This window comes from Prunus avium, chromosome 8 (genome assembly GCF_965620075.1).
Source record: "Prunus avium chromosome 8, drPruAviu1.hap1.1, whole genome shotgun sequence".
Classification (NCBI taxonomy): Eukaryota; Viridiplantae; Streptophyta; class Magnoliopsida; order Rosales; family Rosaceae; genus Prunus; species Prunus avium.
The window spans coordinates 36,869,093-36,883,283 of NC_142291.1; the positions used below are offsets into that span (position 1 = coordinate 36,869,093).

Consider the following 14,191-nt stretch of genomic DNA (forward strand, 5'->3'; position numbering starts at 1 on the left):
GGTCCCAATTTAACATTAAGAGGAATACTCAACAGAAAATGCAGCAGTACCAACGTTTAAGCAAATATTCTGAGGAAAACTCTCTTTTTTTCTTTCTATATTTGATTATCTTCAAAACAATAAATTTTACTATAATTAGACAAAGTTTTGTCATGTTTTACCTTGAATTCAGTACCAGAGCAATGAACCACAAGCTGTAACAATACAATGCCAACGGGCAGACGAAAAATCTTCTCCATAATTTGAGACAAACCAAATTCTTTATCTATACTCACTACTACAAAAAACACTTTGCGCGACGAATGATTTTTGGTCGCGCAGAGGAAAATTTCGTCGTGCAAAGTTTGCGCGACGAAATTTTGGTCGCGCAAAACTCGTAAAGAAAGGGTTTGCGCGACGGCGAAAATTCTTTGTCGCACAAAGTCATTTTGCGCGACGAAGGATAACAACTTGCGCGACGAATCATGACGACTTTGTGCGACGAAAATAACAACTTTGCGCGACGGACAATAACAACTTTGCGCGACGAATATTAATTACTTTACGCGACGAATATTATATACTTTGCGCGACGAATAATATCTCCTTTGCGCGACGAATGTGAATGTCGCGCAAGTGTACTTTGAGCGACGAATGTTAACGTCGCGCAAAGGTTTGCGCGACGAAATAATCATTTTTTTTAATTTTTGTTTTTTGAAAATTTTAAACTAAAATAAACTCATTTAATAGTTTGCGCGACGAAATATTTTGTCGCGCAAGGTTTTTGACATTTTTTATTATTATTTCTCTTATATCAATTTCATTATATTAATTTTTTTTTAAATTTATTTAATTGTATGATTTTATTTTTCTTAATTACTTTAATTTAAATTGACATATTCAAAATAAAATTACATAAGAAAAATAGTGGTCAAATTATCCAATATACATAATATTCAAAATGTACACTTAAATTAACAAAGTACAACAATAAAATCTACAAGCCTCTTATATCAAATCCTCAACTTTAGCCATCAAAGCCTCAACAATTCCCTACACAAAAAAAAAACAAATATTGTCAAATAACAAAACAATAACATAAAACAATGACAAATAATTGGCATAAACTCAAAACTAACTCCAAAAACACATATTAATGAAAAAAATTTAAAATTTACAGAGAAGTGAGTGTGAGAGAATTAGAGAAGATAGTGAGAGAGAGATGAGTGAGTGAGTGAGAGTGAGAGATGATGAAAAGAGAGATGAGAGAGTGAGTGAGAGAGAGAGAGAGAGAGAGAGAGAGAGAGAGAGAGATAGTGAAGAGAGAGATGAGAGATTAAGTGAGAGGAGTGAGTGTGAGAGAAATGGTAGGATTTGGGGAGTGGGAAAGAGAGAAATGGTAGGATTTAGAAGACATTGAGAAAATGGTGGAGGAGTTATTTTGCTTTTAAAGAACGTATCACTTTACGCGACGAAACAATATATTGGTCGCGCAAAATGTTTAAAAAAAATTATAAAAAAAATTCCCATTTTCGGTGCCCGCCAAATTTTTTCAGTTTTGCGCGACGAATTTCTGGTCGCCCAAACTTTTGCGCGACCAAAATATTCCCGCGTCCCATTTTGGTGCCCGCCAAATTTTTAGAGTATACTTTGCGCGACGAATATTTATATATTGGTCGCGCAAAGTCGAAATTTTTTATTTTATTTTAAAAATCCCATTTTTGGTGCCCGCCAAATTTTTAGAGTATACTTTGCGCGACGAATATTTATATATTGGTCGCGCAAAGTCGAAATTTTTTTTAAATTTTAAAAATCCCATTTTTGGTGCCCGCCAAATTTTTAGAGTATACTTTGCGCGACAAATATTTATATATTGGTCGCGCAAAGTCGAAAATTTGTTTTAAACAAAAATTCCCATTTTTGGTACACGCCCAAATTTTTAGAATATATACTTTGCACGACGAATAATTATATATTGGTCGCGCAAAGTCGAATTTTTTTTTTATATTTTAAAAATCCCATTTTTGGTGCCCGCCAAATTTTTAGAGTATACTTTGCACGACGAATATTTATATAATGGTCGCGCAAAGTCGAAATTTTTTTTACAAAAAAATTCCCATTTTTGGTACACGCCCAAATTTTGAGAGTATACTTTGCGCGACGAAATACCAATTGGTCGCGCAAAGTCTTAAAAAATATTTAAAGCTAGTAATAAATACATATACTATTCAATTTCTTAAGTGTTATACGTACAAAATAAATAAATTTAAAGCTACTCAACGATCCAACCGTCAAACTTGTTTGTTTATACTTCGAGATCATATACACCAAAATTCAGAACAAGTAAACATTAAGAGATCAATTAATGGGACAAAACATTTCGACGGTTATAAACGAAAAATCATGATTTAACGGTTATTTCAACCCTGATTTTGATGATTTTTTACAGCTACACTCCTTGATGCTATATGAATACAATTACTGCATTCGATCGTCAATTTAAAATATTTACACTAGTAGATACCACAAAATCGTATGTTATATTTAATAAAAGTATAAATAAACTCTTATTTGTTAGTGAATATATTGTTTTCATGGCATACACATTCTACGAAACTAGTTTCAACGATCCAACCCTCAAATTTGTTTGTTTACACTTCGAGATCATATACGCCAAAAATCGAAAAAAATAAACATTCAGAGATTAAGTAATAGGACAAAACATTTTGATGGTTATAAACGAAAAATCACGATTTAACGGTTATTTCAACTCTTATTTTGATGATTTTTTACAGCTACACTCCTTGACCCTATATGAATACAATGATTGCATTCGATCGTCAATTTAAAATATTTACACTAGTAGATACCACAAAATCTTATGTTATATTTAATAAAAGTATAAATAAACTCTTATTTGTTAGTGAATATATTGTTTTCATGGCATACGCATTCTACGAAACTAGTTTCAACGATCCAACCGTCAAATTTGTTTGTTTACACTTCGAGATCATATACGTCAAAAATCGGAAAAAATAAACATTCAGAGATTAAGTAATAGGACAAAACTTTTCGACGGTTATAAACGAAAAATCACGATTTAACGGTTATTTCAACTCTGATTTTGATGATTTTTTACAGCTACACTCCTTGACCCTATATGAATACAATGATTGCATTCGATCGTCAATTTAAAATATTTACACTAGTGGATACCACAAAATCTTATGTTATATTTAACAAAAGTATAAATAAACTCTTAATTGTTAGTGAATATATTGTTTTAATAGCATATGTATTCTAAGAAACCAATTTCAACGATCCAACCATCAAACTTGTTTGTTTATACTTCGAGATCGTATACCCCAAAAATCGGAAAAAATAAACATTCAGAGATCACGTAATGGGACAAAACTTTTCGATGGTTATAAACAAAAATCACGATTAAACGGTTATTTTAACTCCGATTTTGATGATTTTTTACAGCTACATTCCTTGACCCTATATGAATACAATGAACCAATTTGATCGTCAATTTAAAATATATATTTTTAACAAAAACCCAATCCAAACTACAATAATATATTTTTCTAACAAAATAATTTTTTTTATTTTATTTATTTTAGTATAGACTTTGCGAGACGAAGATTAATATTTCGTCGCGCAAAGTCATCCAAATTTTTTTTAATTTTTTATAAAAATTTTAGTAAAGATTTTGCGAGACGAAGATTATTATTTCGTCGCGCATAGGCATCCAAAAATTTTTAAAAATAATTTTTTATTTATTTATTTTTGTAAATACTTTGCGAGACGAATCACTATTCGTCGCGCAAAACTCTGTGCACCGAATTCTATTATTCGTCGCGCAAAGTTACTTTTCGCGACGATTCTTAGTCGTTGCGCAAAGTTTTGTCGTGCAAAGTCACTTTGTGCGACGATTTGTTTTTCGTTGCGCAAAATTGAGTCGCGTAATACTTTGCACGACGATGATTTGTATTTGTCGCGCAAAGTGACTTTGCGTGACGAATTTTGTTTCGTCGCGCAAAGTTTGGTCGCACAAGGGGTTTTTTTTAGTAGTGCACCACAGTCACATCTTCAACTTGTTTTGCTTGGAGGCAAGTAGGTAACTTGTTGCAAGCTACGAACGGGTTAGGAAGCTTGGTATACAAGTTACATGCAGAGTTATCTCGATGCACCGCGTAAGGCCTTCTGTGGATGATGCTCGAGGAATTGTGAAACTGAAGGAAGAGGAGTTGAGCTTCGTCGTGGTGGTTATTGGATTGGTAGCGAGTGTGGTCGCAAGTGTGGTAGCGAAAGAAGGTGTTGACGAGAGAGTTCCATGATTTGCACACTGCGCTGCATCTCCCTACGCTTTTGCTGGGCAACCTCAGGAGGATTTCATCAAAGATCTCTTCGGGAAGGAGGAGGGGGTTTGACAATGTTCTTTTCTTGCTAACCGAGTAGACATCTGACATTGCTCCGATAGATTTTGTGATAATATTTAAGGATTCCTGACGATTTCGGGAGAACCAGAACCCTTAACGATTCCTGAAGATTTCTCCAGAAACCCTATTTCTGTAGAAAGATAGAGGAGAGAATTGGAGAAGATGAGGAATTTGGAGAATAACAACCCTATAGGTTGCTTCTGCACTGCATTGATGGTTTGTAATTACGCAATTTTACTTTGTATAAGTAGTAAGTAAATATTCCTTTTCCTATACTATCAAGGATTAAATATTCCTTTTCCTATACTATCAAGGATCTGATTGTAGTCCTATTACAGTAAAGATTGCTTATGTCGAGGGCAATAAAAGACTTAAAAGAAAAATAATGAAAAATAAAATAAAAGAAGAGGTTTAAATACTAATTAATCGAGCCTATGAATAAGGTTCACATTCATTTCAATTTATTTACTTACCAAATAAATAAATAAATAAAAAGTTTACATTTCACTATATTAGTTTTTTAGTTTTGGATCGAAATAGAGGAATAAGAGCGTAGAGGGCCGCAAAAGCTACGAGCCAAAAAAACTCACGGCAGCAGAAGAAAGATACACCCTTTCATGTACTTGGGTGAAAAGAGATGAGTACAAAATTTAACTGAGAATTGCTTGTTGAGACATTAATTTACTGCATGCGTACTGCTATCAACATACTTTTGCATATAAGCGTTGTCATCGCATGTAAAAAAAAAAAAGGGTGGCTTATAAATTGTGAATATGCACATGCTTCAAACATACTTTTGGTTAACTTTTCTTTGATAACATTTTTCTGTATAGGAATATTTGAAATTCTTCTACATGAGTCATTGAGAAAATCAGCAAAAGAGGCCCTATAGGTTTGGCAATAACTAAACTACAAGGGGAGGAATATTTTTTGGAGAGGGATAATATTGAGTTGACAACAAAAACCCACTTCACCAACCACTACTACCACCGCCGCCGTTGCTGCGCTCTCAGCCATATTGAGACTCTATTTATTTTGGGCTCAGAACCCCATTCCCAAAGCTCATTATCTGAACCTTCTTCTTTTTGGGTCAGAAGTCCAGCCTGAAGTGCCATTATCATCATTAGCAGCAGCAGCATCATATGCATCACAACTTGCTCCGTCATGGCCACCGTGACGGCCACCATATGGTCTAGGTAAGCCACTTGGATGTCCATCTCGACTGCCACCATTTCGGCCTGTAAAACCAAACATAAAAAAGAAAGAGAAAGTCATGAAGAAAGTCTTTTTGATCAAGGAAGTAAGGAATTCTATATGGTGCACTACACTACATTAAAGAAAGAAATACAAATAATTTATTTTAACCAGTAAAAGAGGAAATATAACAGTTATCAAATGAAAACAAAACCTCAGCTAAACAAAGACGAATATGAAACTTCAGTAAGGGGTAATCCATATTCCAAGAGCAGGGCCAATGACCTCTTCAATGGGATATGGTATATGCAGAAAATGAGCAACTATTTGTTAACCAATAAGAGACTAAACTGCTCTAATTTTTATTTTGTGCTGCCATTCTACTCTAAAAATGCTTAAGCCTAAACAGGCTGGAAGACGTTGCAAACTAAATAAGATACCTCCTTTAATTTGCACTCAATTGAATTGCAAGAAAACAAACAGTTGAAAACCCATGCTGCAGTTTACCTGTTTGTGAACTCGGTGTGGATAATAGATCCCTGTCAAAAGACTGGCCTCTCCAACCACCCTCATTGGTTGAACCACCCCAACCACTGCCCAGAGATGCCCCTGAAGAACCCCCAGTTGCTGGCTTCGCATTGGCACCATAGCAGCAACTGTTCTAATGGATGGTCCTGACTCAAGCCGAGGGTCATCAATATGGCGCTGGAAATATGCTACAAGCCGATAGATGTCCTCAAACATTCTTTTTCTGAACTTGAACCCCTTGGGATAAACACCAACATACTCATGGTGCGGATTTGCACTCCGGATATAGGTCAAGATGATAGTGCCTGGATGTTCATGCGATATCCCGAAACAATAAGCTATCCTCATAGGATACTCCAATTTCTCAAGCCACAAAAGTTCATCAACTTCTGCTTTTGTTCCCCTCCTGAACTTGCGATAGTTTAGCATTGCCTTCAAGTGAGCCACCAACGGATCAACGTAACGATCCATCACCTGCATTGAAGTTAGTTTACCATCAGATTTCTATCCCTCGATATCAAGAGCACAAATGCATATTATTAGCATCTAAGTACAAGCATCTGATATGAAACATAAAACCTTTAGAACTAAATATGTGCATTCTTATTCAGACTGCATATTATCAGCATCTAAGTACAACACAAGCATCTGATACCATTTGTTTTTGCCATGGATATTGTAACGATCCACAATTCAGGCAAAATGAAATTCTATATAGGCCAATTTCATTGGTTAAAAGTCAGTCAACAGAATCAAGATTTACAACTGATTATCCTTCATTAGTTGTAAATTGACAGAAAAGTAAGACGACTAATGCAGTACAACTCTCTGAGAACACACATTGTGTTAAAAATGCTAACCTCATCCAAATCCTCAAAAGTGTCCTCCCCAATCGTCAGGGTCTTCCCAATACGGAGTAGGCTTGTAACGTCCTTAGGCTCCTTTCCACCTTCAACTATGTCTTTGTGAGCGTAAACTCCATCATAAACCTTGAGAGTTAAGGTTAAATGCGAAGGCCCTCGAGAACTAGGACGAAAAATACTTTCCCCAGCATCCTTACCAGACAATAACTGTTAAACATAACCGATGACACACTATTGAGTAAGAAAAGTATTTCCGGACTACTATTAAGTATTGAATTACAAAACAAAGACCAAGACATAAAAATCTTAATATAACAACATTATTTAAAGCATACCTCCATTGCTTCATCTGCATATATATTCTGGAAGCGAGGATGAACAATCATCCTTGGCTTGAAATTCTTCTTCGCAAGCTGCTTTCCCTTTTGAGATTTTTCTTGCTCACTCTGTAGACTTCTCCAGTCTTTATGCTCGTGTGGCTTCGAAACGCACTTAAAATCGGCCAGTGTTCCAAAAATGGGCCTACGCGCCCGCCTAGGAGTCCAAACGCACTAAAAATGGGCGTAAAAATTAGTTTCTTTAGTTTAATATTTGTAATTAACAAATATCTTAGCATTATTTAATCACTTTAATTAGTAATTATGTTTTAAGTATTATTTATTTAGTGAAGAATTAGTATTTTAATTAATTTCATAAATTAGTTGATAAATAGTAATTAATAAATTTAAATTAATTTGTGGACTTTTTAAAAAAAAATTATACAAAATTAGTTTGTTTAGTTTGATATTTGTAATTAAGTTGTATCTTAGCCTCATTTAATTACATTAATTAGTGATTATGTTTTAATTATTATTTTATTTACTAATAACTAGCCCCGTGCCACACGCTCACGCGTGTGCCAATTGGTTTTTTATTTTTTTTATTTTTAGAATTAGGAAAAAAAAAAGGTAGTTATTTTCCATAAAAGTAGGATCCATTATCTGATTTTGTTTTTAAATTTAATTTTTTAATTGTGAATTTACCATATTATCCTCATTTAATTAATAATTTCAATTTTTAATGTTTGAATTAACCAAGGGCATTTTCTGGTATTTTGAATGTTTCACCATTCTCTGCCTTTTGCTTTATATATATAGATAAATAAACTATCATTTTAAATATAGTAAATTCGAATATTTAAATAGTATAGCCTCTCGGCTGTACTATTTAAGGATTCAAATATAATAAATTCGAATCCTTAAATAGTATAGCCGTTTGGCTTTAAGTTTAAAGAATAATAAATTTGATCATTCAAATAGTATAGCCGCTCGACTATTCTTCTTAAATGGTGCGAGCTTGTGACACGAGCTTGTGACAGCATTCTACGACACCTATCACAAGCAGCCCAAGACCGGTCGGGCCGCCACAGGACGCACGGTGGTGGTGCTCGGTGTGCTGTCAAGACGACAATGGGTGAGAGAAGAAGATTTGGCCGGGGAGTTGAAACTGCCCCCAAGGAAACTTCGTTCCACTCTGCAGTTTCTTGAGAGGAAAAACTGGTCGCCAGAGATCAAAGGGGAGGGACAGCTTACTCCTGTCTGCACTATGCCCAGATGTACGACGTTGTTAGGTACAGGCTGCACAGTATGAGGAAAAACTGAAAGATGAGTTGGGCAAGGCCGACAACAATGTTGAGGAATATGTGTGTCCTAACCCTCACTGTAGGAAAAGATACAGCAGTTTGGATGCGTTGTACCTGACGTCTATGGAGAACGATGGGTCCTGCTTCCACCGTGAAAGTTGTAACGGGGAACTTGTGGTTGCAAGTGACAGCCACGCAAGGCGGCCACGGGGTCAAGAATTAAAAGACAGGCTTCAGAGGATGGAGGTACAGATGAAGCCAGTAACGGAACAACTTGACAGAGTCAAAGACTTGGGTTTTCCTGAATTGGGAAGCCTCCAAGATTGGGAAGCGAGTGGAAGGCCAATGTATATAAAGAGTGTTGAAGTTGAAGTTGAATTTTGTTGGGTTGAAGGACAGGTGGAAGAGGCTCCTAGTTGTCAGATCCGCGTCAAGTCAAAGCGTGATGAGGATCCAGCAGAAGACAATGTAGACTGGGAGGAAGGTTGGGGACCAAAAGACTTGGAATGTTGAAGCTTGTTGATCCTGAATCAGGCGAAATTGGAATTTCCTATCTACTTGCCATAAACAGTTGGTACAGAATCACTCAAATGAGGAGACACTTATACTTATCAAATTGTCTGTCCGTTACAAGGAAATCTTCTAAGCCAAGAGACAGTAGTTTACAAAATTAATAACTCATGAGAGGAAATAGCTTAATTTCTAGGCTAAATTTCACCTTTCCAGTTAACTATGCCAATCATGTAGGACCTCCTGGGAATTTTTAAGATAAAAATGATGCCAGGCGTGCATCTGTGCAGTGTGGAAGACCAGTTCGAGCTCCCACAGCCCTACAGCAGGTAGCTGCCTGCAATCAAAATCACACAAGCAAAACAAAAAAAAAAGTCATGAACAAATCTATGTTGCAAAATCCTACCACAAATTGGCCATTTAGAAGAAACATGTCTACTTACCACTTGAGCAGCAAATGGCAGCATTTTCTCTGGAGGCATGTTGGAGCAAATAGCTACAATAAAATCAGAAATCCCATGAATGAAATAAAAGAACAAGAAGTAGGAATTTGCTTCAACATCTAAATTCAACTTTATAAAATCAAACAAGCATGAGACATTTTGTGACCTAAGGCCTATCCTCTGCAAACAGTCAATCCAAATGTTGATTGAACTCGAGTGCTCACATGATATACACTAAGATGATGATTAAATTTATCTAGTTAGTCAGCCATGCTTGTAGACTAGCCCAACCACAACCCCACTCTCCCACAAAGTAACATTAAACTGAACTGATCTGAGCCCTCATGTTTGGATAATGGTCAGTAGAGATTTTATGAATGAACAATGTTGCAACCTCTCAAAAGTCAAAACTAAACAAATATATACTACATTAAGAAGACACCTTTTTCTGCTTAATGATTGAAAAGGTGCCTTTCCAGGCAATAAACAACAAAAAACAAAAATTGACAAAATGATCTGTGTGTGCATGGGGTGGGGGAGAGAGAGAGAGAGCGAGAGAGAGAGAGAGAGATGAGTTGAGGGATTAAACATACCATAGAGAACTGCTCCAATAAAACTATCTCCAGCACCTGTAGTATCTTGAAGTTCTGAGGGTGGTACTTTCTCAGCTGTTCCCACAAACAGCCTCCCACAAACCGTCCCTACTCCATTGGCCCTCAATTTTGTCACGGGCTGAAAGGATTACAATGGGAAAACTTACAAATTAGTAGCTACTACAATTATTCAGTATTTTTTTCAGTGTCCAGTTCAGACTCTAAAAACAAATACAAAAAAAAACTGATGTTCCACAATTCACTCAAGTTTGCGATCGAAAGAAAAGGGCACCCTAGCCAATGTTGCATGAAATGTGACATGTTTCTTGTGTCAAGCTAAATTTCTCCTCTACCATCTTCCTACAATTAAATGGATTTCATCTCTACTACAACATAGGTATTATGCTTCACTTTGGTTATTTCAGGGCACCTCATATTCCCAGCTTAAGATGTGCCCGGACTTCGTCATCTTGTTAGGACCAACTTTTATTTGGTAACAGTTTCTTTTCAAATTGATAACTAATGTAAAAATTATATAATCAAACGATGGAAAGATTTTCTAGTTATTGCTTATGCTCCTGAGGCTACGCAAATATTCAGGACGTGTGGATGACATCCCAAGTTGTAAACCCAAGATGCAATCCTCAAAACTGTGTAGAAGGATTGAGGGTTGCCGTGAATTTCATCAGAATCATGGGAGAGAAAGCGGTGAAAAGGACTATCTAAATACTTCAAAAATCAAGGGAAAATAGTTCACTTCTAACTTGTCTCTGACTAAATTCTTTCAAATCCTCTTAACCATTGAGGTGCCTTACCGATGAAACACATGTTGGGATAGCAATGTTATCATCTTCTCTCTGCTTCACCAATTCTAGCAAGATATCAACATCCATTTCTTCTGACTGAGGAGCCTCTGCCAGAAACAGAGTTTCAATGAAAACCTGTAAATTTTTCAAATCAGATAAAACAGACTATGTTTACAACATCGCAAGCCACAACTTCAGGCCCTATGTTTCATATCGTTTTCCTCCTCAATAAGCCCTGGACAGTTGCATACTTACCATCCACACTTCTCTCAAGCATTAGGCATCCATCTTCACCCAATGTCACAATCACAAATTTGATCTTTGGCAATCTCACAAGAATCGAAACAAGAGCACTTGGAATGGATGCTGCTTCTGTCCATGCCTGTAACACAAGATATGCGTTGTGTCGCACATAAATGACCTTGGGCCTTAAACTTAGACCAAGAGATCCAAGCGAAAAATGAAGGGCAAAAAGTGTGTCTAAATGTGATCTAAGTTAATTGTAAAATCATAGCAATCACATTAGCATGCATATTGAGTGCAAAATATATCCAGCAGATGGTTAGACTAACTAAGTAATAGAAATACATGGTATAAGAAGAGCAGTGCTTGAGGAAACCTCTTATTTGCATATCCAAAACAATGGTTCCTTTACCGGCTATTTTCGGCTGAAAATTGTTTGGAAACAGATAGGAAGCAAATCAAAGTCTTATCTCCAGTTTTAGGGGTTTAGAAACCAAAAGGAAGAAGCTGAGAAAATATTTAGGTTGGAAAAACATGTCCTAATTTCCTTCTAGATATAGTAGTTCATAGAAGAACAAATGACTTGCCTGTGGAAATTTTGCAGAGCATATAGCATAATCAGCTAGTTTTAGAAGATCATCCAGCCCTTCTCTTATCCGTTCACCTTCAACTAATATAGGTACATTCTTGCGAGCAGCCTGTGAGAATCCAATTATGCTGATTTACTCTCTTTAGTTAATAACTAATTTTCTTGGAAAACTACGTAAAGATACACTTAACAGCAAGAAGTTTAACACGATAAACTGGAAGATAGCAGTTACCTCCTGTGCAACAAGTAAAGCAGTTTCATGTATTCGTCCATCTAAATAAAGCATTCTTGCTCCATCCAATGCAGATGATAAACTTGTTTGGGAAAGGTCGCTTGGTATCATGGGAGGATATCCTGGAGTATGAATACAAGTGCGAGTTTTCCTGGAATGTCACTAACAGTTTATCAAAATTGAAACACAAAGATTGGGGAAAAAGTTATTCCACCGCCCTCTATCACTAGCTAAGGCCATATGCATTAGATCAGATTCAGAATGTAGGAATAAGAAAATATTATGGGTTAAACAATAAAGTCAGCTAATACAAGGTCGTGTATGCTTGTGCGCGCTTGTGGGTGGGAGAGAGAGAGAGAGAGAGAGAGAGAGAGAGAGAGAGAGAGAGTATAACACATAAAAGCAAAGTTCCTCACATTTCATTGTCAACAATAATGTAGGTAAATGGTGAATTACCCTCCTCGGAAACCTGGAAAAATGAGTCCAAAAATGATAGCAATATTCAGATTACATAGCAGTCAACTCCTATTCTTAAAGATTACAAACGGCTTTCCCTCTGAAGCTTACCACAACAGAAGAAGTATCTACGCCGTCGGCTTGTAGCTCCTCCAGTATGCCCCTGCCTTGTGTATCATTTGCAACCTATCATTTCAAAATGCATAAAACAAGCTACCAAAATCAAACAACCAAGTTTCCTTCCGGGGAAAGAAAATTCAAAATAAAAGGGTTAAAATTAAAGACCTTGGAAATCAGTCTCGGACTTAAGCCCAAACGAGCTGCACAAGTTAAAGCATTACCCGCGTTTCCACCTCCTTGAACCTAAGAAACCAATCAAAACTAATTATCAAAGCTAATCAACAGCATCATTTATGTGTTAACAACAATTTATCAACAATAAAAATAAAGAACAAATCTTTCATTTGCAAAAGATGCACACAAACAACCGAGTTACTGAGTGAACTCACGTTCGAGTAACAATGGCGTAAATTTAATTGGATAAATTAAGTTTACCATTAAGCTGGTGGTTCTGATTTTGTCGTCCGGATTAGGGTAAGAGGCCACGGCGCCCAAGAAATCGACGCCCGCCCCGCCGACGCCGAGCTGACATAATTGTATAAAAGCATAGTTAGCAAGTAATTATGAGCATAATTGTATGGATTATAATGAGAAGAATGTAATTGATATAGATGAACCTACGACGATTCGGTTTTCGGGGAGAGGGGGAAGAGAATCGTGCGACATTCTGAACCTGAAACTAACTTGGTTGTTAGAATTTGAAATGAATGGTTGAAAGATGTATGATTTTGTTTTGTTAATGGAAAAATTGAAAGGAGAAGATTCGGTGGATGGTGCCTTTGGCTTTATCATAGATATCTGGTCACTGCTACGAGGGAAATTTTTTGATGAAATTTTAAGTCATTGTCTTTTAATTGCAATTTGCAATAACCACTAATAATTTTAAACATCTAGTAGCACTCAGTCTTTACTTTGTTAAAGGAAGTTACCGATAATAAGTTTAAGTAGGTCGCCAACAATGAGCACTCAGTTTTTACTTTGTTGAAGGAGGTTACCGATAATAAGTTTAAGGAGATCGCCAACAATGAGTTTAGGGATTTAGTATGTGGCACTCAATCTCTACTTTGTTGGAGAAAATCTGGTGTTTAAATCTCAAGTACGACCATTATTGATAAAAAGAATTGTAAACTAGTAGAACTGTGTTCGAATTTTATAGATAGACAATTAAAGACTAGTTCATCAAGTACGACAATTTCATAAATGAGTTGATAAACAGTAATTAATAATTTTAAATTAATTTGTGGACTTTTTAAAAAAAAATTATACAAAATTAGTTTGTTTAGTTTAATATTTGTAATTAAGTTGTATCTTAACCTTATTTAATTGAATTAATTAGTGATTATGTTTTAATTATTATTTTATTTATTAATAATAAATAAATTATCATTTTAAATATAGAAAAATTCGAATATTTAAATAGTTTAGCCGATCGGCTATACTTTTCAAATATAATAAATTAGAATATTTAAATAGTATAGCCGGGCGACTATACTCCTTAAATAAAATAAATTTGAATATTTAACTGGTATAGCCGTGCGACTATAGTTTTCAAATATAATAAATTTGAAT

The 14,191-nt window shown here is 35.7% G+C and overlaps 2 protein-coding genes and 1 pseudogene across 2 annotated transcripts; 1 reads left to right on the forward strand and 2 right to left on the reverse strand.

Annotated features, from left to right (window-relative positions):
* Positions 1–5,308: 5,308 nt before the first annotated feature.
* Positions 5,309–7,445, reverse strand: LOC148292672 (transcription elongation factor SPT6 homolog). The gene is made up of 4 exons (XM_088245032.1): positions 7,345–7,445; positions 7,007–7,216; positions 6,126–6,620; positions 5,309–5,662 (listed from the first exon to the last, which is right to left on the reverse strand). The coding sequence occupies exons 1-4, from the start codon at positions 7,393–7,395 to the stop codon at positions 5,408–5,410; spliced, it is 1,011 nt and encodes a 336-aa protein (XP_088101158.1). The 5' UTR covers positions 7,396–7,445; the 3' UTR covers positions 5,309–5,407.
* Positions 7,446–7,566: 121 nt separating this feature from the next.
* LOC110750119 (transcription initiation factor IIE subunit alpha-like) lies at positions 7,567–9,143 on the forward strand (annotated as a pseudogene).
* Positions 9,144–9,201: 58 nt separating this feature from the next.
* Positions 9,202–13,462, reverse strand: LOC110750120 (uncharacterized). The gene is made up of 12 exons (XM_088244937.1): positions 13,244–13,462; positions 13,058–13,147; positions 12,788–12,865; positions 12,614–12,688; positions 12,463–12,515; positions 12,047–12,197; positions 11,813–11,923; positions 11,238–11,364; positions 10,992–11,089; positions 10,177–10,315; positions 9,584–9,636; positions 9,202–9,477 (listed from the first exon to the last, which is right to left on the reverse strand). Exons 1-12 carry the CDS (start codon positions 13,412–13,414, stop codon positions 9,394–9,396), a joined length of 1,230 nt encoding a protein of 409 aa, XP_088101063.1. The 5' UTR covers positions 13,415–13,462; the 3' UTR covers positions 9,202–9,393.
* Between the last annotated feature and the right edge of the window lie 729 nt (positions 13,463–14,191).

What these genes read in the sequence shown, in the direction of transcription:
- LOC110750120 (XM_088244937.1), bottom strand. Translation starts at nt 13,414, where the DNA reads ATGATAAAGCCAAAGGCACCATCCACCGAATCTTCTCCTTTCAATTTT. An exon ending in CTTTACTTGTTGCACAGGAG is followed by an intron (nt 11,924 to 12,046) that starts GTAACTGCTATC and finishes GGATTCTCACAG; the next exon opens with GCTGCTCGCAAGAATGTACC. An exon ending in TATTGGAGCAGTTCTCTATG is followed by an intron (nt 9,637 to 10,176) that starts GTATGTTTAATC and finishes ATTTTATTGTAG; the next exon opens with CTATTTGCTCCAACATGCCT.
- LOC148292672 (XM_088245032.1), bottom strand. Translation starts at nt 7,395, where the DNA reads ATGATTGTTCATCCTCGCTTCCAGAATATATATGCAGATGAAGCAATG. An exon ending in CTTTTGAGGATTTGGATGAG is followed by an intron (nt 6,621 to 7,006) that starts GTTAGCATTTTT and finishes ACTTCAATGCAG; the next exon opens with GTGATGGATCGTTACGTTGA. An exon ending in CACACCGAGTTCACAAACAG is followed by an intron (nt 5,663 to 6,125) that starts GTAAACTGCAGC and finishes TTGGTTTTACAG; the next exon opens with GCCGAAATGGTGGCAGTCGA.